Here is a 13,411-nt window from a genome sequence, read left to right on the forward strand (position 1 = left end):
TAACATTCTACCAAAGGCACCTTCTTAAATTACAGGTTGATAAGAATGCTATATTTGGAGAGAAGTATGTGATATATTTAAAATTTCTAAGCATAATACCATTATAAAAAAGAGTTTTCCTCAATATTTTTGAGGAACTTATATAATATAAAAAATAATCAGTGATCTATTTTCTATTCCTAGAAATCTGAGATATCAATTGACAAATTCCAAGTACTAATTAATTTGCCACGACACCAATGGATGATCATAGCAAATCTTAATACCTGAAAGTCATTAATTGCATTGAAAAATGCTATACAAAAATCAAAACCAGATACATGTAGATGTATGTAGTACTATACATGTATATATGTAACTTCAAAGCTATCAACATTGAAAACAGCAAAACATGTTCATGACTTTGGATGGGGAGGATGGTAAATTAACTGCAGAACTCTACATAGATGTTTTTCGTTGCTATGTGAAACATCTTTTAGGCAACGCAGATATTACTCTTCTTAGACACAAGACAATTTGGTCCATGGAGCCTGATATAGTCTTGACCATCGATATCAGAGACTGTAGCTTTCGGTCTAGGGCTATGAAGTTAAATTCAATTCTAGCGACATATGTGAAATTGGGAATGTTGGACAAGGGCAAACTGTAGCAATCCAGAGGGTTCCGATCCTCCTGTAAAAACCATTATAGTGAGTCTATAACAATAGTAAGTAGATAAACTGTATTGTTGTACAAGAACAGCGGAAACAGTCACGCCAATCCTGTGGTACATCTGCAGTATAAGTGAGGCATGGGCACATGTAGCACAAGTCCATGCTATGACAATAGAAATAGTCCTTTCACTCCTGTATATTTTAGTTCCCCATATCTTATCTGCAGCACATAAATGTAAAAGACACATCCCATTGCCATACTGAAAATCGGAACTGTCTTTGCCACATCTGCAGCAATGGTCGAGGCTCACATAAATGGGGTAATGTGGAAAGATGCTTGCTATGATGGCACTGGACTGCCACACAAGGTTGACTGTGGCACTCCCGTTTAGTTCCAATGGTTGACGAAAGCAGTTAAAGAGTTAAGCTCCACTTCATCCAGTTCAATACATCCCCAGTTTTGCTCAAGATGCAACTCTACATATAAATGTACATTGTGTGTGTGTGTGTGTGTGTGACAAAGGTTGACTGTGGCACTCCAGTTTTCTTCCAATTGTCAACCAAGGTAGGTAAAGAGTTAAGCTCCACCTTGTCCAGTTCAATGCATCCTCCAGTAACAGCCAAGATCCAACTCAACATATACATGTACATTGTGTGTGTGACAAAGGTCGACTGTGGCACTCCCGTTTCGTTCCAATGGTCGAGCAAAGCAGGTGAAGAGTTAATCTCCATTCAATTCATCCCCGTTGTCAATCACGATGCATCCGGTCTTTGTACACGAGTGTGCTCTTGCAATGGAAACTGTCCTTTTAATCGTGTCTGTTTATTGTGCAGCAGTGGCGGCTGAAGAAGCAGGAAGGGTTGCGCTCTGGAGGCGATTCTTTCGCTCTGCTTCCATCCTCTTGGCTCTCTCCCAGATCTGCCTCGTCAAAGATGGCTGACCAAGTGATAAACTCAGTAACCTGCATGATGCAAAATACAAACAAAAAGCATGTTTCATCCTTTCTAGCAAAAAAATAAACAACTTACATACCAAATGCCAATCCGTGAAAGCTTTACCTCAAAAGATGAATAATTTCACCTACATCCATTTTGCATCATTATGTTTGAAGTCTGTAATATATTTTGCATATATTGGGTAATGTTCATTAAGGAAATCAGTCATAATAGGGTTCAATGTGTTAACTATCACCATAAAAGGAAAACAATAGATCAATGTTTGTCTGCAGATTGCACTGATATCTAGTGAATGATATGAATGCATATAACAAGTACACGTTTGTGTCAATCTTTTAATTGAAAATGAAGTTTGATGATGACTGATTTACCCGACTGCTTGCTAAGAAAGTAGGGACTGATGGCTTTAACACCTCTCTGAGAGACTTGGTAAAGAGTATTAATGCCTTAAAAGAGTGCACAAGCACATTGATTTGGTTCCGAACCCAGGACTTCCCTGTTACAAGACCACTGCTCTACCACTGAGCCATGACGCCTCCTCAAAATGGGTGATCATGCAGTTTTGCAAAGTATTGGATACATGTACGTCTTTATATTTGTTCTGATGTGTATATGAGACAGCAATTAAAGAAAAGATGTTCACAAATTTGAGATTTCAAGTTCATATCTACTCACCTTGTGATGACAAGAAGATGTTGGAAGTCTTCAGGGGTCATTTTGTTTGGGTCGCCCTTCCTAGCTTCAACAAAGTCTTCTTCAACAAACTGTGAAGAAAAGAAAGGACATTGATTCAACAGAGAATAGAAACCAAATACCGATCCTTGACACTATTCATTTCAAACACATAATTCAAAATGCCATGTTTTGACAGAGAGGGTGGGTTGGATGGGGTCCAAACATTGTGACATACATACATGTAATAGCCTTCTGTTAATAGCTAACATGCCGAGACATTCACACAAAACAAAATTAAAAGGGACTCTTCTATTGACATATTTAGTCTGCAGTCAATTCTTACACCGAATGAATCCTTACATTTATACATTCTTACGCTATCATCATTTCCCTCACCTGAAGACTCTCTAAGGGTGCGTTTATCGGGTCTTGCCACTAGATATGTATATATCGAGCCCCACTATACGAATGTGATTTTCGGGATGTCGCGTTTATCGTCTCTTAATGATTAAAAATAAAGGCCTTGTCTCTGCGCAACTGCTTTGCGCCGTTTGACCCGGGAAGCAGAGAGTTGCTCGGAGGTCAACTAGGGCATAGCACATGGTGCGTACTATTTCGCTGAACCGGAAATTAGCCGGGGAAGGTCCGATTCGTATGTGGGGTTCAAAACAGTTTTGCGTTTATCATGTCTCAGAATCGTGATTCTGGCTGTATGTCACATTCAAAACTCACCTTTTTCAGTGTTACAATTAATATGCCCATATCTAAAGACGTTTGAAAAAGGCTTTGCGTTTATCACCTTACAAATTTGCCTGAAAGACGTTTGAGAAACCTGATTCTAGGCAAAAAATGGGTCAATAAACGCACCCTAAAAGACTAAGGGGTACATGTATTTCTTGATTAGACCACGAATTTGCTGTGTGTGAGACTCTACACCCATTAATGGAAATTTCACAATGTCTGGTGTCAGCGAAATTATGACCGTCTGCACAGGAAAACTGAGGACCATCTCCTTTTAAAGGCATCGTTTAACAATGTTAAATCTCATATGCACGGCCCTATGTGTTATCAGTGGCTGTGATAGGGTGTACTCTTGAAGCCCTAAAAATATTGTGCTTCAAAATGATCAAGAAGTGCCTCAAAAAAGTAAAAATGTTTGAGTGACTGGTTTTACCATACTTGTTTCCCCAAATAGACTGTAGTGCAATGAAAACCATTAGGAAAACACAAATTTTGATTTTGACTTCCAATCATAAATATCTTGATAATCAGATAGGCGATCGGCTTGTAAAAGTCATGGGGTTCCTGACTGACCTAAAGGTTTATAATTATGATTGCAGCATGAGCTAAATCCAGGAATTTGTTTCAGAATCTTAGACAAAGTTACCGGATCCCTAATGACCTACCTTCTGTACGTCTTCTGACATGGTGTATTCCAGGAGAGGCAAGACCTCTAGGAAGGTCCTGATCTTATCCAGGTTGATGGTTCCAGACTTCAGAGCTTCCTGAACAGAGGCCTTGACCTCGGTCATGTTGACCTGGTCTCGCTTCGGCTGCAGGTGAACCCGACAGTCAGTCTACATAGGAGAAATACAGAACAATATGTCAATTGGTTCCGTGTTGCATGCATTTGAAACAAGATATTTTGGATGGTTTTCTTTCATAATGTTACAAAACTTGACTTTAAAAAAACAACTACTATTCATGTGGAAGTGGGACCTCTTCGTGTTTAGAAGATATGTGAGTCATTTGGGACATGTGCTAACTGTGAACGGGTCTATTTATAAAAATTGCAAAACAATGCAAGCACACACAACGCTAGAAGTCTGTGGTTTTTAGGGATGCAAATTGGTGGAGTCCTTGACTGTGACTGTACTTCGTACAAATTCTTTCATCTACAAATCCTGAAAATAGTACTCACTGGAAGAATGGACTTGGCATCCGACAGGACCAGGACCCCGACGTTAGTATGGAATTCAGTCTTGTGATAGTTGAAGTCATAATCCACCTTCTGCCACGAGATGATATTGCCGAGAGCAGCCAGGTTCATTACACCTGTAAGATAAAAACACAAATACCGGTAAGGACCCATTACAACTTTTATTAAATTTTGATTGATACAGGCAACCTTTCACAAATCCACATCAGATATTCATAAAAACAAAGTGTAGCGGTTTGATAAATCTCTGTGACAAAATTTTGCAATGTGTTTGTCATGCGTACAGTGTATATTTGTGTTCAATGTTAGAAAAAAAGGTTTTGGAAAGTCATTATTCATACACTACAAAGAGAATGATACCTAATTATAATACCCTGCTATCTACATTTATCTAGAAAATTCTGTACAAGGAAATTGCGCCTTTACACCTTTATCTGTTTGTGTAACCTCACATTTATAATATAATAAGTTTCATTTGATGTACAAATGCACAAAAACTATTTGGAAGATAAAAAACAAAATTACTTCCCAAGACAGTTATAAACCCTAAACTCAATAATTTATAAGTTTCACTCCATCATTTTGATTACAGTGGACACAAAATCCAGTATTTGTAGGTCATTTGCAACAACACAGACCTCAAACTGCCATATCAGCTTCTTTAATATCATGTCCCAGTGTTCACTGGGAATCTTTGCATCTCAGAATGTACATGTACAAATGCAGGAGCATTATTTATAACAAAATAGCTTCCAAAGACAGTTGAAAATCCTCAACTCACCATTAGCATCGAGCTGGCCTGGCTGCAAGGCAGTCTCATCCAAGACAAGATGTGTCCGGTCTGTGAGCTGAAGTAAGCCACTTTTTAACCTGTTGGCCGTGTAGTCTTTCTTGGGTGTTAACTTCAGCTTGTTCATGTTGCTTAACGTCAGAGGCAGTAGGTGAGACTGAGTTTTAAAAAAATCATTAAAGTCAAAGTCAGATATTGTTTAATGTGTAATGTGACTAGATTCAAGCAAAAAAATAATTGTTACAGAGACACTTGCTACACAAGATAAGGAAAACAGAAATGAAGAATTTACATACAAACCCAGTTCGCAATTTATATTTTTAACACTTTCAAATTGCAAGCACTGTATTGTGTTACTGCAATATGAGCTAAATCATTCACAGGATTGATCAAACCCTATAATTAAACAAGAAAAAAATGAAACCTCATGTGCATCAGGAAATGACATTCGTATCTGGACCCTGTTTCACAAAACTTGTTATTGCAATAACTGTTATAAGCTACTAAAATAGTGGCATTCGATTGGCTGCGAACAGATTTGTCATAGAAATTTTGCATTCGTTATTGTTAACAGTTTTATGAAACAAGGCCACACTCACCTTTGAGACTAGCTGTTCAATCAATGCGTAGAGGGTCGCCACAAACTCAGGATCCTGAGGTATTCCCGTTAGATTCAGACTCAGCTTTCCCAGAGCACAGACCTCTCTCCTTGCATACCTGGAAGGCCATATAGATGGAGAAAGAGAACAATTAGAGAGTCATTGTGTATGACCCGAGACAATTCAAATCCAATTATAGTCATTTTGAACTAAATAAAATAATCATTATCTTAGTCACACCACCAACTTAGACACCAGGGGGTGTTTCACAAAGATCCTAAGTAGAACTTAACTCTAAGTTGGACTTAAAAATTATGGACAGCCATTGGAGTCTTAAAATGAAATATATTCAAAAGCAGAAATTCAAGTATTTTAGACTTTTTATGAATTCCACATCCAGAACATGAAATCTCCTTGATGATAGATAATATGAATGATTTGAATAAACAATTAATGCCTTTCAAAATAACTTTTACAAAATATTTTCAAAGATGCTAATGGCTTTCCATAATTTTTAAGTCCATCTTAGAGATAAGTTCAACTTACATGTAGGATCTTTGTGAAACACCCCCCCTGGCCAACAAAAGACTGATAAAAAAAGACGGGTAGAGGTGTTGTGATCTAGTGGATATAAGTCTCGCGACTGTGAAACAAGGTTCTTTGGCAAGACATTAATCTACATTTGCCACACTTGACCCAGGTGTGGTAAGTGGGTACCTGGTAGGATTCATTCCTTGAATGCACCGAGCGCTACGGTTGCCAGAGCTAAAGCTGGGATAATAATATCCAAGGTCCTTTTAAAGCACATAGAGACATTATATTGTAATGTGATATGTCCTAGCTATACAAGAACGGCATATTATTATTGTAATTGAAAAGTTGAAAATTGGCCGGTACTGAGTCCGAGTGGAGTTGGTTTGGGGGTGTGACATGAGTACTGTAGGCAAAGTTTTTCTGATTAGTAATCATCCTTTTTTCATAAAACAATATAACATTACATATGTTTTGCAATATTATTAGTTCAGAGGCACTCTTTTGAGAATGTTCAAGCGACTTACACCGATGATAGAAGATGGAGTATGAGGTAGTCGGCTGTGAGTGCATCGCATAACAGAACTTGACTCAGGAGCCATCTCAGCTGGTCTCTGATCACACCAGCTTCCTTCAAGGTGTTCTCTACCACTGTGGATATAAGGAGAATTCACATTAATATAGTGAAACCTGTATATAAATAATAATAATAATAATGATAGGCATTTCTATAGCGTCGTCTATCTAGAAATTCTATTCCAAGGCGCATTTATTATTACCCCGGCTTTAGCCTAGCTGCCATTACAGCGCTCCAGCATTTCAAGAAATTAATTCCTGCCAGGTACCCATTTACCTCAACCGAGTCGAGTGTGGCAAATGAAGATTAATGCCTTGCCAAAGGACATTAGTGCCGTAGCAGGGATTGAACCATGACCTTTGAAGTGCTTAAACCACTCGACTACGTCACTTATAAAGACTGCTCAAGGGAGACAAGAAAAGTAGTCATTATAGACAGGTGGTCTTTATGTAAAAGTTCCTAAATAGTACATGTTTCAATGAGAAACTATTTACAAGGCAAATGCAAAATGTTGTCTTTATAGGCAGGTGGTCTTTCTATAAAAGTGGTCACTAAAACTGTAGTATTGCAACCACTATACATGGTCTGCCATAAATACATGTATCAGAATGACTTTCACTCAAGGGGTGATGTACCATTTTATGCTTTGTTTTTAAATTTACATATTAATCCTTACAAACATACCAGGGGAGTGTTTCACAATGATCTTAAAGTCAAACTTAACTCTAAGTTAGACTTAACATTATGGAGAGCCATTTGTAGCCTGACAATAAAATATATTCAGAAGCGAAAATTCAAATATTTTTAGACTTTTCATAAATTCCACGTCAAGAACATGAAATCTCCTTGATAATAGAAAATATAAATGATTTGAATCAACTTTTATGCCTTTTTAAATAACTTTTACAAAGTATTTTCATAGATGCCAAAGGCTTTCCATAATTGTTAAGTCCAACTTAGAGATAAATTCAACTTAGGATCTTTGTGAAACGCTCCCCATTTCACATTTTGGATAGAATCTCTGTGGATGGAAAACAAAACACCATGCACATATTAGTTGTTGATATGTCAGACAAGGTCTTGTAGGCTAGAGTGTTGTATAAAGCACCATTTTTTAGAAGTAGATATTGAGTTTGAAGACCACTGTAAAATGGACTAGAGAATGGATTAACACGGCTGTAATCCTGAATTGCCTCATGTTCAATAATCAGTGAACAAAATGATAGAAAGAACAGCTGAAAAGCAAAAGGCTAAAAAGTTGATAAAATCAATAGATGAAAAGTCAACAAGGTAATTAGGGCCAAATTAAACAAAAATCTGTAACAGGGAGTTGCAGATTTGAAGATTGGACTGATGAAGTTACAGTGAAAGAACCAATACCGATTTGAAAAGGGTGGTTAATAAATTAGCTATAGAGTACCGAAGCTGTGACGTCATAAAAATCTATTTTTAGAATTTATTTAATTTTTCTTCATTTTCTGAAAGAGCATACAAAATAATGTCCAAATGTCGAAAACCAATTGAATATGTTAAATATTGGCTGAGATATGACCATCTGAATAAAAAGATTTCCTATAGGAACTCGGTGTTATATGCTCTGGTTCATCACATTACCAGTCAGAGTAATATAACACTGAGCTCCTTACACAAAATCTTTTTATTTATTTTATGCTCTTTCGGAAAATGAAGAAAAAATGAAGAAATTCCAAAAATAGATTTTTATGATGTCACAGCTTCAGTACTCTATAGAGAAGATACCTTACTTGTATGAACTAAACCTACATGACTTTCCCATGATGGAGTTGATGTCATCCGGGATGTGAGGGTTGTTGTGAGAGAGCTTGCGGGATGCGATCACGTGTAACCTAGGAACCAGGGACGGAGGCGGAGAATGCGCGTTCTGCTCCTCTATGCATTCCATAGATTCAACTGCATCTCCCAAACCTGACCTGTTTGTAGATTAGAAAAACATCTAATTGAAACAATGCAACTTATCATATTGCTTAGTACACAAGAAATTCTTAAATTCATAATACAAATCTTCCTGCAGGCAAGCTCAGATTGAATTTCCTATTACTGATTTATTACATATAATCAAGTATCAAGTATCAAGTTTATTTGCCTTCCAAAAATCACATGTAACAAAATACAATAGAGTATAATCATAACAGTACAATGTAGAATAAAGAAAGACGAGCAGACCTTGGTTGAAGCACAGCTTGTTAAGAGAAGGCCCCTCAGATTATGTGACAAAGATAATATTTAATCAGGTACTATATATAATAGATTTGTTCTTTCTTTTCAAATGTCTTAACTTTGAAGAGCCTTTAAAAGAAATGCTTTCATTTATTTTTTTCAGCTCCTCCTGCCCAAATACATGTTTTTTATTGCTTGAAATGAGAAAAAGACCCCAAACTTACTCCTGCTCTGAATCTGCAAAATGGGCCAATGAAGGATCAACTGAGAGGACACCAACGAACTCCACCATTTCTGCTACTCTGAAGACATCTATCTGATCATACACCTTTAAAGTAAACCAAACAAATTATTATTTATACAAAAGCACTTCCACTATATACAAGACAAACTAAGAGAACCCTTTAATCATTTTTACTACATACAAAAATAGCATCTTGGTAAAGTCCTTCTAGTAAAAAATGGAAAGAACTGATTCAAAATTGTGATAAATGAGGACATTAACCAAAGTATTATGTTAAAACCTAACAAGTAATTTGTGACAAATACTTCCCAGAAAACTACTGTAACATCTAAACCTTAGTAAGGTACATGGACAATCAAAGCATAATCACTATGGATGGAGTTTTCCTAGTGGGGTGTAGGGTATAGTGTCCTTCAGAAGTAGGTGTGCAGGATGGGTAGTTGCTGGTAGTGCCAATAGCCCTCCCCCCCCCCCCCCACTCAGTGTTATTTAGGGTACGCGTATCCATGTTCTCTCCCTTTGAAAGCACCTCCTATCTCTGGTGTAAAGTCAATACGGGCCAGATTTTTGTGTATTACGTGCCAGACTTTGTTGCGTAAAAAGTGCCCCTTTACCAGAGATTTGGGGAACACAAATGCGGTCCCTCTGTCCTAAGGTAGGGGGCCAGGGGCAATACACAATCAGGGCTAACATCCTGATACAATGAGAGAGTATAGAAATTGAATAAAATCTTACTTTGACAAGACAAGCAGTTCCTTTCTCTCCTGGAATTGGGAAATTAAGATCTACTGTCGTATTGGCTCCTCCTCCAGCTGTTCCTTCATCTCCATCTGTTGTTCTGCTCCTCTTCTCAGCATCTCCTCCATTCTCCATGGCAACCTCGCCACCATTTTGATGAGGGGTAACCGAGGAATCTTGTGATGCTGAGGGCGAGGACTCGTCGATGTCGAGAGCTCGCTTGACCCTGGAAGTAGAACTCGAGCTGGGGTCAAGTGGAGGGCAGGTCATCTGTTGGCTAGTCTCTGCATAGCCGTTAACTTACAGTTAAGGTATCATAATACAATATAAGAATGTTTTAAGAACTAGTTTTTACTTTTCATCAATAAAATCTCAGCCCGTTCATGCCTAAATCTTGATATATTTTACCATAGTAAAATGCACACATGTAAGAATAACTGGTGAATCAAGAAAAATAGTGTGTTACATTGTAATTTGATACAGTATTCAAGAAGGTAAATTAACTGTACTTTCATCAAAAGCAATGTATTTCTAAACAATTATCTCATTTTTTATGTCATGTTAGAATGCGAATGTAATATGAATAATGTGCATAGGTGAGCAGTCCATATTTGTAAATTGTACTTTGATTAAAGGCAAGACAAAAACCAAGTGACACTGGTTGGTTATAAAAGGCAGGGTACTCCACTACCAGGTAATTATTTTCTCAGTAATCAGGGTCTTTATGCATGAACCCCTTGTCAAATGTTTATATTTTGGGAGTCCAGACTTAGATTTTGGACACACATGTGGGTGTGTGTGTGTGTGTGCATGTGAGTGTTTTATACAATATGACTTGTACTCCAAGCCTAGTACAGTCAGACCTGCTTAAGTGACCACCTGTCTACAAAAACCACAATTTTTTCCCCCTCGAAAATGTTTTTTCATTGAAACATGTACTACAGGAACCTGTCTGCAAAGACTACCTCTCTACACCCACCACTTCTTGTGTTCCCATGGGCGGTCGCTATAGACAGGTTTGACTGTACTTAGACTAAAATTGCATGAGAAACAAAAAGGATATTTGTTTGATCCATTCATTCTCTGCCGGTATAGGAACACAGTAGAGCGTCTGACGATCCCAGGTTACATTCTGTCTCGATTCCAAATTGATAAGTTGATCTCGACTGCACTCTGCTACATCCTGGTACTTCCCCGTCTTCAAAAACTTAAGGAAATATAAATGTCATACAGTTAGTAAATAAGTTTTCTACACTCATAAATTCCCTTTCAAAAAGTATCAAAGGATTAAGAAATCACAAAACTATCTACATGTAAACTTGAGGGTTCAGTGACACAAAGACGGAACTCCATATTTTGCCAAAATGAGTATTTGATATCAAAATGTGCAGAAAAATGTGGGCTTTCCAGGAAACACAAAGACTTAACTCCACCCAACACCCCATGAAGTCAATGGCTAGTGAAACATAGACTTAGCTCTTTAAAGTTTAAGGCCCAAGTGCACAGTGATATATACCACTTTTTCTCAAAATGGCCAAAATGGAGTTTTTGTTTTGTCTTTGTGTCACTGACCCCTCAAACTGATTTTGGTGCATTCCTGTTTTTTGTCTACATTATGTCTAAGAACATGACCAGTTACTCAAAGTTGAGATGTCTTACAGGAAAATAATAAACATCTTCCTATAATTGAAGTAGTTTTATTGATCAAATCAGAAAATGTTGTAAACTAATGCTGCTAGATGATTATCCTTTCAAAATTGTGATATATCAACATCAGCAAGTTAATCATGGAGTACTGCCATGTCACTTGCTTCATGTACAAGACTTTGCCAAAAATACATGGTTCTATTTAAACTCATTGGAATGTACACTTGATCAAAATTAAAAAAAAAAAAAATTGGCATGCTAAATCAATTTAGGAAAAATTCTCTTCTCTACACTGTGATGGACATGTATCTTATTTCAACATCATGGAGAACATAAAGAAAAAGGTTGTTACAGAGAAGATACATTAAGTTCTTGGCATAACTAGCCGGCATGACTATAACGTTAATTTTGACCATAATTTGCTGAATATTCTTCTAGTCTGTCATACACTTTGCTGTACTCCTAATTTTGATCTGTACTTACTGTTGAGTTGCTAGATTTATTTTGGACTTCATAGACACCAAGGTAAAACTCTGGATCAAACATATCTTGGACCATACATCGAAATCGGACCAGTGAGTTAGGCTTGAGGGTGTGAAGGGGGGTGTGGTTCAGGGACGGAATCTGAAATCAAATGCATCATGACAATAAATGATGAAAGAAAAGAGAAATGTAGGAGAGAGGTGGATATGATGAAAAAGAGACCTATTTGATTGATAATTGGGATTTACCATTGACATACAATATTTTTCAGTCTTGGACATACTTGTTATCTCAAATCTTTAATAAAAAATAAACAATAGACATCTTCAACAAAATGCTTTGGAATTACTTCATCTTTTAAAAGAATTTTTTAAAGTGGACAATGGCTAGAAACTAACAATGTTTTAAAACTAATCAAAAAAGAGGAGAAAACTTGAAAGAAAAGGAAGATATTATCCACTTGTCAAGAGTAAATCATCTCTCTTTCCAAATGAAGAATCATTTGACAACCACAAAAAAATTTCACTCACCCTTTGCCACGCTGTGAAGTCGCTTAGACGATTCTTGAAGAACCCATCAACATTATTACTCCACTCTTTATTTTTGGCATCTGTAGACGAATCAAAATTTCAAATGAAAACGTGTCAAGAAAAAGATACAAAAGTCCAGACTAAGATGGGCTTTTTCCCTGTTTGACACTTGAGCGGGTCTAACTTAGAATTAGTCTAGATCGAGGCCTAACTTAGAGCTAGACAACATGTGTATTTAGAGTTAGACCGTATTGTTCCTCCCCTCCTTCTCATCCTCATTCTCATCCTTATTCTCCTTCTCTTTCTCCTCCTTTTCCTTCTTCTTCTCATCCTCCTCCTCTTTCTCATGCATTCTCATTCTCATTCAGTTTCTCTTCCTCATTCGTTATCTCCTTCTCCTTCACCTCTTCCTCCTTCTTCTTATAATCTTATTCTTCCTTCTCAAATTGATCTAAGACAGGATTATCATGATTATGCCATTGCCTAATTTAGGGAATAGTCTAGATCTACATTAAACTTCAAGTTTAAACAGTTCTGAATCTAATTGAGTTCAAAAAGTTTAGTGTTTACTTACCGAATAAACTCTGAACAATATCAAGAGGTAAATTCACCCAGTCATCTATTCCCGGCATGATGATGCTGATAACTGTCAAACACAATAAATTAAGATCGAGGAGCTATTTCTCCAACTTATAAAGAATTGAAAACAAAGAAGCAGTGAGCCAGCAGTAGGTCAGCCACTAAAATAGTACACGCGAGTCGCAATAGAAATGCACAATTTAAATGTCCCACTGCACAACAATGCCTTCACGCACATGATCCATTCATCGCGCGAAATTTGCATTGTGGCGC

At 37.2% G+C, this 13,411-nt stretch overlaps 1 protein-coding gene across 1 annotated transcript; it reads right to left on the bottom strand.

Moving 5' to 3' along the window:
* Positions 1 to 1,008: 1,008 nt before the first annotated feature.
* On the bottom strand, positions 1,009 to 13,389 carry LOC591146 (mini-chromosome maintenance complex-binding protein). The gene is made up of 14 exons (XM_011663947.2): positions 13,134 to 13,389; positions 12,560 to 12,639; positions 12,030 to 12,170; positions 10,963 to 11,106; positions 9,897 to 10,193; positions 9,142 to 9,245; positions 8,504 to 8,670; positions 6,672 to 6,795; positions 5,614 to 5,731; positions 5,006 to 5,171; positions 4,207 to 4,340; positions 3,692 to 3,862; positions 2,286 to 2,374; positions 1,009 to 1,615 (listed from the first exon to the last, which is right to left on the bottom strand). The coding sequence occupies exons 1-14, from the start codon at positions 13,189 to 13,191 to the stop codon at positions 1,477 to 1,479; spliced, it is 1,932 nt and encodes a 643-aa protein (XP_011662249.1). The 5' UTR covers positions 13,192 to 13,389; the 3' UTR covers positions 1,009 to 1,476.
* Between the last annotated feature and the right edge of the window lie 22 nt (positions 13,390 to 13,411).

Source organism: Strongylocentrotus purpuratus, unplaced genomic scaffold (assembly GCF_000002235.5).
Source record: "Strongylocentrotus purpuratus isolate Spur 01 unplaced genomic scaffold, Spur_5.0 spur5_scaffold_15, whole genome shotgun sequence".
NCBI classification, from domain to species: Eukaryota; Metazoa; Echinodermata; class Echinoidea; order Camarodonta; family Strongylocentrotidae; genus Strongylocentrotus; species Strongylocentrotus purpuratus.